The following is a 15430-nucleotide window of genomic DNA, read 5'->3' on the forward strand; positions in this document are numbered from 1 at the left end:
TGTAAGTAACACACTCACAGTAACACACTCTATCCCTAACAAAAAGTGACTATATATGGCTGAGGTAGCACATAGGGAGCACAGCTTAAAAAGCCTGCCAAAAATGCAGCTTCTGTAAGATGAGGTGTAGTTAACTGGAAAAAAGGAGACATGCTTTTCACGATGTGATGCTGATATTGAGAACTTCAAGATGCTCTAGTGAGTTATGAAAAAAACCTCAGCCTGGACAGACATGTCAGTAATTATGATTGCACTTCTGCATTACAGAGACTTTTCTAAAAATACCTGTACATTGTCAACTCAATTAAACATTACAAACCATGCACATATCCAGTGTAGGCTATGATTCCCAGCTTAAAGGGAACTTAAAGGATACTCTGACTCCCACCTGACTGTGCCTCAGATGCTCTTGAAGGCACGGGACATGCCCAGGGCTGATCCCAAACCTCTGTTGGGTACAGCTTCCCTGAGGGACAGCAGCACCTCCTCCCGCAGTGCCATGAGCCAGAACTGCTTGGGGTTTTGTGTCTCGAGGCTGTAGTGTGAAATACACACACCACTTACTGACTAGGAGGCTCTCCCAGATGAGCCCTTCACCGTTCTGCTTTGAAACCACTCAGTACTCTCTTGGCCTGATAATCTGCACTCTGTGGCAGCTTTCCCCTAAAGCTGCTGGTTTCACCGTACTTTTACTTTTTCCCATCCCCAAATGCTCCAATACGTGCCTGGAAGGTAGGAAAGTTACTTGATATTTTCCATAGCTAATATTTCACCAAGGAACTGTGCTGGACTTTTCTTTAAAAGAATAATAATGTTCTCATTTCCTCCCCCAGCTGCCCAGCAAGCTGACAGCTGCCCAGAGCTGCTCTCTGTGAACTACAAACAAGACCAGGCTGGAAGGGCCTGGGCAGGAAGAGCTGTGGGCACCCAGGCTGGGGTCTGCATGCTCAGCCACTGAGCCATGAGCCCACCCTGGGCTCTCAGGGGCTGGCTCAGCCCCAGTGGGAGCTGGTGTGGAGGACACAGCCAGAAGGACTGGCCTCATTTGGAACAAACTCTGCACATACCCGATTTAAGTATTTTTGAAATAAAAGCACCAATTTAGCATTTCCCAAAATTTCCCCTTCTTTTCCCAACTAAAATTGGTTATTCTGTTCAGTTCTAATTAGCAAATAAGTTCAGTTGTGTTTCCCACTAAGAAGGATTCTTCCTGGTCATGGTCACAGTTCTAACGTGGACTTGGCTGCTCTTTGCCTTTTGGATTAGTTTCTATTTATCTCAAAGCAATTCTCTTAAATGACAAATGCATTCTAGTTTACTGGCTTTTTAAAATTGTCTTTCTTTTTCTACAGATGTGAATGCTTTTCTCCAAATCCCATTTCTTTATTCTTATTTAATATTTGATTTAAACATCCTTTGATTTTAACTGTCTATGTTCAGAGCTCACTTCATGGTTTTAATTTGTAGTGACTGTGAACACTGATTATCTTTGTGGTAATCTAAATATTAAGAGAAAAATCTTTTGCATGCATACCAAACTTACTAAAAATTGGTAAACACATTCATGTCCATAGCAGATATCCTTGAATAGATCATGTGTCTTGAAGATTCATCATCCCATGTTACTTACAGCTGAAATATTGAATAGACAGTTACCTGTTCAAAAAACATTCAAAATGATGTAAAAGGTACCTGCAGCCTGGAGCTTCTCAGCACATGTGGAACAACAGTTTTCATGCTGAGATCAGAAAAGCCACATTTAAAGCTATGTATGGATGCAATTTCACTTCTTCCCACATCCAGGCCCATGGATGGCCAGGACAGGGGCAGTGTGTCTGGAGTATGAATGGTATCGTTCATCCCCTTCCATTTCTCATTTGGATGTTATCCAAAAATAAAATTAAAAAAAATAAATTATCCCTCTTCAGATCAATATTATATTGCCAAGATAACATCTCTCCAGTTAAGATATAATTACCCTGTAAGGAATGATTCCTATTAAACATTTAATACACCTCCCTCTAATTGAAATTTAAGCCTTTGGTTGTGGTTGGGTGTCACTAAAGATGTGATTAAACATAAAATATGTATAACACTTAACTCCTTTTGGGGTGTTGAGATAGCTTCCACTAAGTAACAAACATGAATAATTTCTTTTGCACTCTGTAAAGTTTTTAAAGAAGCTCAATTTGAGTCTGGCTCGCACAGATCTCCTTCCTTGGATGAAAGGGAATCTTTCACCAGCTTCGCCTACAGCACCAGGGGGATGAGCCTCCTCCAGCTGGAGGAAAAGGTGTAAGAAAAGACTGTGAAATAATTTACTGGAGAAACCCTCAGCTCCATGAACAGCCAATCATGATTTAATGGCTGCCCTACACAAAAGGAGTCTCAAAGGGGAGCTTTTGGTAGGAAAACCAAATGGTTCAGACATCATAACTTACGAGTTTAAAAAGCAGCAATTGTGTGAAGAGCCTTTTCCTACAGCATCATGGACAGGGTGGGTGTGGGATTCAGTGCTACACATCTGGCTTCTGCAGTTGGGTTGCTGAATTTTGTCATGGGAAAGGGACAAACCCCATCGTTGTAATCATCCTTCACATCCATTTTTTTCATTTCCCTCCCCTCAAAAGCTGGGACTATCCATGGTTTAATGCTTTGTTTTCTCTCCCTGCTGCAGCCTTGGTTCAAAGCTAATGTTTGTGCTAATTGCTTTCACCCGACTAAGTTTAAAGTGTGTGAACACAGCAGGAGGGGAAGAGCCATCTGGAGCAAGGACGCAGCAACACTCAAGCCTGAGCATCTCTAACACCAGTAACGAGGCAAACCCAGAATATGGGCTGGTTTTCAAGCCCCAGAGGAGGCTGCAGAGCTGGCTGCTTAAAATAAACCAAATCCCACAGCCCTTGGACTTACTCATGAAACTCATTTTGTGTGCAAGTTATTGAGGAAACAATCCAGGGATTTCCTTACCTGTGCTTTACAGACCACAGCTTGGCTTCAGCCCAGCCTGCAACATTCCTTCAGTGCAAACCATTTGGGCCAGAATCATTCCTTTCAGCAGACGACTGGCTTTGCAGAGCACAGTGTCCAAAGAGCAGAGCGGGGCTTGTCGAGGTGAGGATGAGGAGGGCTCAGCCCCTGCCCAGCTGTGTGGTTGATGCTGCTGTGCAGTGCCCAGGTGAGAACTTGGGCTCTTTCCAAGCCCCACATGAGGCTCATGCTGTTGTTGCACTGATGCAGGAGCAGGGCCATCCCAAACCATGGTGTGCCTGTCCCAACCACTCCCCTTCTTACCCACAAGATGAGGACACTGGTGACGTTTCCAAACCTTAGCCAAGAATTCTGGAAAACTGATCTGCTGAGTGAGACAGCCACAGGTGCTGGCAGCACCTGCAAGCAGGTAGAGGCTGGGCCATGGCAGCTCTACCTTGCACACTGAGATGGAGTGAATTCAGAGCCCACCCTTGACTCTGGCCTCCAGGGCCAGGCTACACTCCAGCTGAGATGCACCAGTTGTGAACTTGGGGTGTTATGAGAAGAGATAGGAGGGTAGAATGAGGCAAAACACTGGAAAATTCCTCTTGGTACTCCTAGGTAGAAAGACAGCACTGGCCTTTGCCCTGAGCAAACCTGTGGAGGCCTCAGGGGAATCACCAGAGCTTCTCCAGGGAAAATGATTCAAAGAGAAAAAAACAGCAGAATTGTGGGGACTGTGTGCACAGGAAAGAAGAATTTTAACACACAGGTACTATGCAAGCAGGGATTTTCTATGAATGAACGTGAAGGAGGGTGGGAACTCCTGAGGTTAAAGGGAACTGTTCAGAAGCAGCACAATCACTCCCCCTTATCCCCACATGATGTATAAAATGAAACAGAAATCTCATAAAAGCATGTGGTTTCCCAATATGCCCCAGGCAAAATCTGGGACTATGAACTTCAAAGGAAAATCTGAGTTTTCTTGGCCTCAAGCAGGAGAACTACACCAAGCCCACTTCCCAGGGTGGCCTCAGTCTGGGGCCATGGAGAGAACCCAAAGCCACGTTCTGCAGATGGTCATAAGTGTCTCTATCAGCACCCACAACACGACAGACAGTCGGGATGCAGGAGGCATCCTGATCTCCACCACTCCAGAGAGCGCTGTCATAGGAATGAACCAACACACAGACCTTCAAAGAGAAAATTTTATGGACGCTTTCATACACATACACAAATATTTTAATATAATGGTAACTGAAATGTTATCCATATTCTTAGTACTGTCATAATTAACTAAAAAGATATTTTTTAAAATTTTGTAAAAATGACATATTTTACACATCTTCTATTTACAATTGCAATATGCTTAAATGTTATAAAACATCCACTCTGACCTTTAAAATATATGTATACTAGGACTTAGTATTAGATATATTATAATTTATAGCAAACTTAGGGTTTGCTGCGTACCTATCTGTTCAATGGGAATTTTGTAATCAGCCTGGTTTAATAAAGGCTGCTCAAAACCAAAATTGACAGAAAAAAAAAAAAAAAGAGGGAATGTGCAAATTTTGGGGCAGGCAAAACCAAAAAATTCTCAAGCTTGCATCTTTAAAAATAACACCATGAAGACTTCCAATAAATTAAAATCTTAACACTCAAATCCTTTTCCTGGTATTTTCCATCAACTTAATTTTCAGTACTATTAATCTAAAAGGAAAAAAAAAAAAAAAAATACCCTAACCAACAAAGAACAAACCCCACCCCAGACACCAGATCTTCCTGAGGCCGTATGTTCCCCACGCTGCAGTCAGGCATCAGGATTTGCTGGAATGGTTGCTGCTGGCACAGAGGAGCTGGCTCTGTGGATGACTCGTGAATACGTGCGCTCCATCCCTGGATGTTTTGCTGATTCCTCCTTGTATGCAATCTTTTCAGGGAAAAAAAAAGCAACAGTGAGAGAGATCTGAATAATTTGGTGTCTGAAGTGTCCGTTGCCTAACCAAGGATCTCCCATTTTTAAATTGTAACACAATGATGCCAAGGATCTGACAGAGGAAAAGGACCTTTCCCTGGTAAATGGGGGCTGCAGGGACAGGGATGACATCCTCTGAGTCCGGGGTAAAATGGGGCTGGGCAGCCCCACGGAGCTGCACACAGCGGGCTGGGACCAAGTGCCAGGCTGAGCCTCTGGGCAGAGCTGCAGTTGAGCAGCAGTGGCCAAAGCTCTGCCCTGTCCTATGGGTAGGCTTTAGCAAGAAGGAAGATCTTTTTCCTGAAGAAGCTCTTTTAGCCTTGGTAATAGCCCTTTTTTCCTGCTTACTTCTATAAAAGCAGACTGAAAACCTGTCTTCCTCCATGGGCACCTCATTGAAACATTCACAGCAGAGACAGGGCCATCCCCACTGACCACACAGCATCAGCAGTGGAAGGGAAACCTCTCCCCTTGACAAAGCTCCAGGTGGAACCCTAAACCATCACCCCAAGCTGTCCTTGGCCAGGGCTGCAGGTCAGCCATGGCTCAGCTGTCACTCGGGCAGACGTGAGCACAGCCAGCCTCAGTTCCTGAGCCAGCAGCTCTGGGAAGGAGCTGCTCTCACACCGTGGGCTGCAGGAAGAGCACTGGGACTTGGGCACACCCTGGCAGCCACTTTTGCTACTACTGACGCTTGCTTTTGGATTAGGGGGGCTCTTGTCGAGCTGCCTCACTGGCCTCCCCAAAGTTCACAGCTAGGATCCTAAAGAACAGGCCTCTCAAGACTGCTTATGGACAACACATCACACATATTGTATCTTTATTTAAACTCCCTGAGAAGGGAGCCATTAGAGATGAAATTAAACAAACATACCCAGCAGAAAAAACAGCAAATGAGGGAAGTATATGACATTAAAAGAAAAAATAGATGTAAGAAAAACGAACATACCACTTTTGGCTATAGTATTGAGGGAAATGTTAGACAGGGAAGAAGAGAAGCTGTATAAGCAAGGACCATGACAGAGCTGTCAGAAAAGAAAAACAAAAAAGAGAAAAACAAAAAAGAGAAAAACATATGGTGATGAAAAAGTCACTGTCAGCAGGTGAGAAACAAAACTCTCTTGAATACAACAATGGGAAAGATGGCAAATTGTACTGGTGTAAAGCACACAGCACAGATGCATGAGAGCCTCAAGCTTTCCAACTGTGAGATAAATATTTCAGCCACAGTTTATGGCATGTGATTTCTCTAAGGAAATACTCAGCTCAAAAGCAAGGAGTTCATGAGTTCACTGCAAGAGGAGTAGAGTTTTCTCAAAACTCCACACTGCCTGGAAAATGGAGCTGTCACTTTTTAGGCTTCCCCAAAGGATTGCAAGTGGGAGACTGTTTTCAGGGTGGACTTTAAAATTCACACTATTTTTGTAAAAGAGATGACAATTTGACTTTTTCTGGATTACACATTAGCATTGCTTTGCACATGTAATTTTGTATTACTTAGCATGAAGAAAACTCAGAGCTCACGGATATAAATACAGGAACTCTCCAAATGTTTTATGAATGCTGAAGCTCATGGGCTGCTCATGCCTCGTTTGAGCTGACCATCCATCTTCCATTCTTGTGGGAAACACTGGTTCACCCAAGACATATGGTGCTGCCTATGCACACTGACTAGATGGTCAAAATAACTTCCATGTGAGATGCATGAATATTGATTAACAAATAATACCCTTAACACTCACATACTTAACAAAACAGTGATAAATACTAATTATGATAAAATTGCTGGAATGCTTGAGGTTCACAAATCTTTATACACTTGAACAGGAGAGGAGCACAACTCCCAGAGCTGCAACCCCACCTGGCAGGCACCAGGCCTCCAAGCAATTAGGAGCTTTACACCCAAGGGAAAACCCACTCAATTCCACAGTAAGTACAACAATGGGCAAAAAAATTCAGGTCAATCCTTATTCTCCTCCTATGTGAAGATAAATAATACGGCATGGGGTAATGGAGAGCCAATTAGGCACTTCTGTGAGATGTCACCACTGATACCAGTGTTACACCAAGTAACTCTACACCAACACTGCCTTTGGATGCTACAGGCACCTGGAAATGCAGCACAACTGCTAGAGAGGAACTATTTATCAGATGCAATCTAAGGTAGCCTGCCCATAGGCATGCGGAGATATAATTAAACGTGGTTTAATTAGCACTTCAGTATGCAAATCATGCAATATTTAATTGAAACAGAAAATATTAAAAAAAATAAATCTGCCTGGACACAGCAGTAGAATAGCTACAAGTGTGCACTGGAGTCCAATTCAGAATTTTGGGATGCAGTTCATATAATGTATCCATGCATGCTCATCCCTCTGAAGCTAAAATACATGGCATGTATTCTGACAGTGTACTCAAGCATAAAAAAAATTAAAAAATAACTTTCTCTGAAAGCTGAATATAAATAGGAACAACAAAGATACCTCCTGTGGTTATAAGGTACATCTGAATAGCAATTTACTGTTTTAATTAAATACATCACAGCTATAGGACAAAGCAAGCAAAACATAAAGCACTAGTTCAAACTGACTATCTTTCCATGCCTATAAACCCCAGTCAGCATTTAGCCTCACAAACATTCAGCTTTTCAATATGTAGCAAGGCAGGCTGAAAACAGATCTTTGTTGATCACGTTTGCTATATAGAATATATTTCTATAAAAAAAAAGAGGGTAAGAAACAAAACCCAAAACCACAAAAATATAAACTGTTTTCTCAGTCACTATCGCATTGCAAGGTTTTACTTCTAGAATGTTGCACTACAGCTTCATTTGTCACTAGAAGGCACAATTAGCCACCCTCACTGAGCCCAAGCAGCAACAAAATAGATGTTCTGACCTGTTCATTCATAACTACAGAGAGCTCGCTGAGCATATCCTTGTAATGAGACTTCATCTCTCCCTGATACTCAAATTGGTCCTCCTTAATGAGGCGCTCATTGACATCAAGGGCATGTCCACAGGCTTCAGCAAATTGCCTGCAAACACAGAACCACAAAAACAATGACACAAGTTTTGTACTAATGAAAAAACCCATCTATGTACATATACACACACAATGCTGTAGCTCTTCTCCCCCTTGCAAATTGCACCTTATGAGAAGTGAATTTCATTCTCAGATCAGAAGGAATGTATTTTAGGGTAGCCCAGAACTCCAGGAAATGTTTCTTAGGAATGACTTTTAAGATAGTGTAAGTGCAGATGTAAATTAGGGTAGATCAAATCAGCCTGATTTTGTGTCCCACCTCCCTGTACTATGCAGTATCCTGTGTGCTATGTGGGGGGCAAAAAGCCTAAAATTAATGTTCACCTGAATATTTCCTTCAGAAGCTTAACTTGATTATCAGGATATCTCTTAGCATTTGTCTCTTCAAGGAAAGCTCGAGCATATGCCATTGGTCCAGCGTTTACCTGGGTGAAAAATACACAGCTTAGTTACACAGAACAAACCATTCCTTGTTGTTTCTCTTGTGTGCCAAGGCTTGGAGACTGGGCTCAGGCAACCTAGGCTGTGAGAAGAACATCCCCTCACTCCTTTTGTCACCAGGATGGAGGCTGAGGAGTTTTATTGAGGAAACAGGAGCTGCTCAACCTCGTACAAGCTGTGCTTGCCTTTCCAAGTCCCCAGCCAGCTGATTACCCAGACAGTTACATGTTGGTTTGAAGACATTTCCATGAGAGCACCAGGAATGCCCATCACAATCCCACCTTTCCTAAATAGGAAATGACAAAGCCAATCCTAGCAAAACTTCCTTTAAAGAATCCACCTGCTTGTGATGGGCCATATTCTCAAGTGATATGTGACAGTCTTGTTGGAAAGGTCTTAATATTTAGAGTAGACTTGCATGAAATAGCATATAAAACCAGCAGTCATCAATGCCAGTAGAAAACTTTCCATTCCTTAGTGTATTTAGAGTGGGCTCTAACAGCACTATGATACAAGATATGCCAAAGAAAAAAAAATACCTGGAATGATGAAAATCAGAATAAAAATTTAGGTAGATGCATTGAAAAAAAAAAAAAGGCAGGAAATCGTCATTACCTTGACACTGACACTTCCTTGGAGCTTGAGCTGCAGTCGGATCATGTCCACTTCTTCCATTGTGCAAAGCTGATTGAGCTCTGAGACCTTTTTGGACATTTCATCAATGGCCACTTCGATGGGGTTCAGCTCTGTGCTGGTTTGGCTTATGACCTGAATCCGCTTCTTCACGTAGGGAAACAAGTGACTGGCTACTCGAGAGAGAGAGAGAAATAGATCAGAGAACTTGCCCCACAAGAGAATATTTAGGAAAGCAAAACAAGTCTTAGGAAAACAAACTTTGTCAATCTCTTGATTAATCCACAAAAATTAAGTTTTAATCACTGAGTAGAAGTGACACAGCAGGCCAAACTGGATTCTGATGTACCTGGCACTGGAAGAGCTTTTCCTTTTGAACCCATCAGTGTTTGATACCAAGTTCTGCCCCATGCAGGTGGCAAAAATCTGTCAGTGCTCAGATTTTAGAAACCACAAATTTCTTCTTCTGATTGAAGGCACCAAATTATAAGTCCACACTGAACTTCAGACAGCTCAAACCATCACATCAAACATAATTTCACATTAGGGGCAGGAGCGTCTAGCTTAGCTGAATTGGGAATCACTGTGCTGGTGTTGGCTGGGACAGAGTTAATTTTCTTCACAGTAGCTGGTACAGGGCTGTGCTCTGGATTTGTGCTGGAAACAGTGCTGATAGCACAGGGATGTTTTGGTTATTGCTGGACAGGGCTTACACAGCACCAAAGCCTTTTCTGTTCCTCAGCCCACACACCAGAGAGGAGGCTGGAGGTGCACAAGGATTTGGGAGGGGACACAGCCAGGACAGCTAACCCCAAATGACCCAAGGAATTTTCCAGACCATATGGTGTCATGCTCAGCATATAGAGCTGGGGGAAGGAGGAGGAAAGAGGAGGGACATTCAGAGCGTGGTGTTTGTCTTCCCAAGACACTGTTACATGTGATGGAGCCCTGCTTTCTTGGAGTTACCTTTACCTGCCTTCACAGGGAAGCAGCAAATGAACCCCTGGCTTTGCTTTGCTTGTTTGTGCAGCTTTTGCTTTACCTATTAAACTGTCTTTATCTCAGCCCCTGAGTTTTTTCACATTTACACTTCTGATTTTCCCCATCCCACCCAGTGAGGCTACATGGGGCTTAGCTGCCAGCTGAGGTTAAACCAGGACACTCACCTGCAGATGAACCTGCCATTAAAACACCATCCTTAAAGCAGTAAAGAGGTAATCTTAATGTTCAACCTAAATACTGCTATGGGAGCTGACAGAGGAATTATTCACCTTTAAAACTCTTTACTTCCAGACAAGGCCTTTCATGGATCTCAGGGAGTTTGGCAAAAGTACAGTTAGGGTACATTAAGTCTGATTTGAGCTAACACTTCTGATTGCCCTACACGCTTTGGAAGGTCTCTCAAACTCCATGCATGTCCTTCTCCACTAAGCATCTGCTTCTAGTCAGCTCAGACCTAAATAAGCTCCAGTTTACAGCATGTCTGCCTCATTGGAGATCAGGAAACCCAGGATTTCCAGAGCTGGAAGCATGAGCCAGGCATGGCAGAGAGCCAGTGAACCAGGGACTGCAGCCAGACTGCACTTGCCCTCTGCCCAGCAGGCTCTGGAGCAGAGGTGTAGTGCAGGTGCCACTCCAGCCACACAGGCACAACTGACTTCACTCCTCCAGCCACAGCAGAAGCCTTGCTTTCCTCTCAAACTAAAAGTGCTTAAGCTTACACAGGAAACAAATGAAAACACATGACTTTATCAAACAGGAATAGGAAAAAAAAGAAAAGGGAAGAAAAGAATGTTTCCTTTAGTGAAAAGCACTGAGATGAGGTAGGTGCCAAAGGGACAAGAGGGGGAGAAGAGGAAGTCATCAAATTTCCTTCTAAAGCCAAAGATGGAGAAGGGCTGAGAGCAGTGGGAGCTGATGACAGCATGTAATAACCCAGGGAAAATATTCTGCCAGAAGAACAGCCCTCTCTGTTTTTGCCAGACAGACCATAACAGCTGCACTTTCAAGTCAGTGAAACTACCTGCTTCAATACAGATCTCAAAACACCTACTGCTGCCCAAGCACTTAAAAAAACCACACTCAAGCTATTCCCTCTTTGCTCTTACAAGCAAAGCTGTGTCATGTAACAAGACACCCTCAGACATCAGTGCCTCTTTCTTGATTGCCAGAACAAAACTTTTAGGTGACTATGCTTGCACTGTGAGCAGTTTTTCTCACTTTGTCCTTTGGGGGAAGCTGATGCATTGAAGTTGGTAGGGAATTGGATTTTCTGTCACTTGGGAGCCTTTGCTGTGAACATCAGCCTCTCTGCCCACGGCTGCCCATGAGAACAACGCCTCCATCCAGACAGTTCCTCAGACATCAAAATTCAGACATGTCAAGTTTCAGCAGTAGTCTCACAAAGGAGGCTTTTTAAAAGAGAGATTTCAATCATGATAAGGAGCTAGAAACTTCAGTTTAATATGACTCATTAAGTGAAGACATATCTAGTGCTCCTGACATTCTTGCCTTAAAACACTGATTGAAATCTTACCTCTAGCTTAAAAAATTCTATATAATGTATCTTATTCCCATTTTGAACAAAAATTTCTACCTGAAGTTTTACTCTTAGCAGAACAGACATCTCACTTGGCTTTTTCTTTGAATTGTTTATTATTAAAAGAAAATGGTTCAGAGTACTAAGCTGCCTCCAACAGAACCAATCTCAAGTGACTGCAATCACTGCAAGAACAGTTAAGATGTCAACTGTAAGGAAAAATATAGCAGCTGAATGAAAATAACTGTCCCTAAGATGATCAGCAGGTCTGTAAGGAAGCACACGGCCAACACACACAGTGAAGAGATGAGTTATCATCCTGCACAACTGGCTGATGGACACCTGGCCCCTGACCTGCCCTTCTGGGCTGAGCTGGGACAGGTGAGATGGAGCAGCCAAGCAGACATACTGGTGAGGATGGTGCGCCTCTTGCACTGCTCCTCCACACCGCCGTGCTTCTTCCCCGAGAGCGTGAACGGCGTCTCGAACACGAAGCGGTTGATGTTGTGGTGCATCTCAAAGTCAGTCTTGCGATCCTCGGCCTCCTTCTCCTCAAAGAAAGGTGTCACATAGGTCACCTGGATGTAGGCGTATTTGGGATCCAGGTCTTTGGGGTTCACCTGTGGTACAGTGGCAAATGTAATAAAATTATGCTAAGTGTGATGAGCTTCCAAGGCATCCATTACATTTTTGATGTATTTGTGTTTTATTTATTTATAGCCGTACCAATGCAAATTGAGACTTCAACTGTAATACTCAGATCATGGATGGATATGAAAGTATTTTACTGAGAAGTATTTACCTAAGAAGTGTGGGACCTTTGACTATGGCCACTGTCAAAAATGGATGAAAGCTAAACGAGACAGAAAACAACCTGCTTCTGCACTGCAGCCAACATCTGCCTGCTCATCTTGCATCATGCACTCAGTTCTCTCCCTTGTCTTTCCACATGTCTTTTGTACCTTGTTGGAATCCTGGATGATTTTCACGTTATCTATTCCAAACTTGTCTGCATAAAGTTTCATCAGTCTTTGAGAGATCTCAGACAAGCCAGTTAATTTGGGCTCTTTATAGATATACTCTTTACCTTCCTCTTCTTCAAAAAAGCCCTGTTTGGAGAGAAACAAAAGGATACAGTGAACATAACAGGCAGGGAAAAACCTAAATGAGGTGCTTATATCAGGAATCAAGGTTGCCTGTATACCCACCAGACCATCCTTTAGGCCACTTCCAGCACCTAAGTTAAAAGCTTACCTCTTTCCACTCCTAGCAGACATGTGCCTAGAGGTCAGTGTTTATACTGGTCTGCAATCTGCAGTTACCCAGAAAAATATCCCTACACATTTATTCACTTAAGAGACTGACCTGCATAAAGAGTTAAAGGGCTTTCCTGAAAATGCTGATGTGTGCATGATGAAAAAACCCTCATGGATTAAAAACTAGACATTAAAAATTCTTTGAATTTTAATGATTTGGTTCAATTAACAGCTGTTTGCTGGACACTGAGCCAAGCAGAGCTGTGTGCAGCACATCATCTCCAGTGCTTCCTCTGTGAGGCACGTGTGCAGGCACAGGCTGGGCACTGCTACCCATGGCCATGGCATGGGCAGCACCTGGGAACCAGTCTGCATCTCCTCTGGGCAGCTGAAGGGAAACTCCAGTGGGCACCTTGAAAGGCCATATAGAATTGCAGCACTTCCAGAGACTATTAGCAAATTACTCACATTTCAAAAGAAAAGCAAAAAAACACAGACCATGTTCCTCCAGAAAAAAGGTACAGTCTTGTTAAGGTCATTATTTAATACACTGGATGGACTTGGCAAAGATTTAATAAAAGGGTCCAGTGAAGAGCTGAACATGAATCTGTCAGGCTTCAGAAGAAATGCCAGCCTCTGAAAACTAACAGAGCATTGCATCACCTGAGGTGAGACACTCAACTGCTACAAGGTGAACATGTACATCAGTGCTCCAGGAGAAGCTCTCCCAGCTGGGCAGAAAGCAGCAGGTGCCCCATTAACAAGGACTGGATTCAAGTCCAAGGGCAGCGCCAGCCCCCTCCTAGGATTTGATATGCAATTTGGTGATGGGCACCACTGCAGCTGCACTCAAAGCCTCTTCCTTTCACCTTAATGCAAACTGACCAGAGGAAAACACCTGAAGCTGCAGGGATAGGGCAAAGGGAGACAACATTAATACTGTCAGACCCAAGGCCCTTTGAACTTCACATGATGTGACTTGGATGGCTAATTCTACAATATGCCTAAGCAAACTGCTATCTGTAGAAAAAACAGAGCAGCAGAAATTAATGAAGGCAAGAGGTATCTCCAAAACCTCTTCAGAAGGTACTCATGCAAAAGTTCACCCTTTTTATCTGGAAGTGTTTTTCAACTTTGCCCTCTAAAATTATTGATTAGGCATATTGTCATAAAAAACCCCAAAACAGAATTAAAATAAAATAAGCTATGAATTTCATTGCTTCTTTAGGAACCACCCCCCAAGCTTTATTTCAGCGGGGATTAACAAATATGTGCATCTCTGTTTTTCCCTTCACTGAGAGGCAATATAATTGTCTTTTAATTTGGCAAGTGTCAGGAGTACTGTGGGCATTACTGAAAGCCAATAACTAATAGCTGAAACAGCAGCTCATCTGACAGCATCTTCTTCAGTCTCACAGTGACCTTCTAACACTGCATGATTTTTAACAGCATTATCAATTAAATTCCATAGGCATATGAACTTCACAGGTAATTAGAGAAAAAAATCTAGAGCTCCAAAGTTGATATCCTATAAACATCTGTTGGGCTGGGCAGGCAATTGACTTCCTATTGATTACACTGAGAAAATATCTACAGGACCAAAATCTGGTTTCTGATCTTGTTTCCACTGAAGCAAAACTGCCTTATGTGGGAAAAACTCATTAGTTTGATGAAATCATACTTAAACATACTATTCTGGACTGTTTCTGTCAAAAGACATCTGCTTTCTGTTACTATTCAGTGTTTTCAACAAAACACCTCATGTTTTCCAGATTAATCACATAGCAAGCTAGAATATAGTTTATGCTCTTAAACCCTGATTCTGTGTATGTTTGCATGCTGGAACACAGTGTTTATATGTAAGTGCCAAATCTCTGCTGATGCTGCATGGCACACTGAGATGATATCTCTGGTAATCGTTTTACTTAAAAAAAAAATACCTGAAAGCAAACAACTAACAGATTTAGTCTTATCTCTAATGCAAGAGACATCATTTAAGCACATATTCCCTACAGTATTTCAACTGACAAGTGACAAGCAGAAGTTAACTGTGAGCTATAAATAATCATGTCTGCCATATGCTATATGTCTGGCAAAGACTATTAAAAGTAAGATTAAATACATTTCAGAAGCCAAATATCCTCCAATTTCAGGATTTTAAAATATTAAGCAGCCAAGGTTACATTATCAATGCATATCCCTGGATTATTTTCATCCTGGCTGGTTTGGTCCTGCAAGGACAACACAGCCTTACAGATGAAAATTTTTACAGAGAGCAGCTGATGGAAGGCAGATGACCTCCTGGACAGCAGGTCACTGGTTTCCTCTGAGCTCTGATGTTCTGAGAGAAGCTGTGACTCAGGCCTATCACTGGGAGTTCTGATAAGGCCCTTCCTCATCCTCACACACCTCCAGACACAGCCTTGGGGCTCACAGTACATCAGACCCTTCTCTGCCCTTTGTTGAAAGGTGCTGAGGTAAAGCCTTCTGCTTGACCTGCCAGGAATTGACATCTAATGGTTCTTTCCCTGTCTCTCCTCACAGTAAGTGATTGTGATCACTATGA

General features: G+C 42.8%; 1 protein-coding gene across 21 annotated transcripts in view; it reads right to left on the reverse strand.

Annotated features, from left to right (window-relative positions):
* Nucleotides 1-4167: 4167 nt before the first annotated feature.
* Nucleotides 4168-15430, reverse strand: part of DOCK10 (dedicator of cytokinesis 10) — a 145272-nt gene continuing 134009 nt past the window's right edge. For 20 of the 21 annotated variants that reach the window (XM_086844817.1, XM_086844830.1, XM_086844827.1 and 17 more), the window contains 6 exons: nt 12571-12717; nt 12018-12228; nt 9052-9242; nt 8320-8420; nt 7849-7987; nt 4168-4906 (listed from right to left, as the gene is read on the reverse strand). In XM_086844817.1, coding sequence (XP_086700943.1) covers nt 4787-4906; nt 7849-7987; nt 8320-8420; nt 9052-9242; nt 12018-12228; nt 12571-12717 — 909 coding nt within the window. In that variant the 3' untranslated portion in view covers nt 4168-4786. Of the gene's footprint in view, nt 4907-7848; nt 7988-8319; nt 8421-9051; nt 9243-11705; nt 12229-12570; nt 12718-15430 lie in introns of those variants that run through there. The other variant, XM_086844837.1, reaches the window with a different exon arrangement.

The sequence above is a fragment of the Cyanistes caeruleus genome, chromosome 10 (assembly GCF_971803275.1).
Source record: "Cyanistes caeruleus chromosome 10, bCyaCae1.hap1.1, whole genome shotgun sequence".
Classification (NCBI taxonomy): domain Eukaryota; kingdom Metazoa; phylum Chordata; class Aves; order Passeriformes; family Paridae; genus Cyanistes; species Cyanistes caeruleus.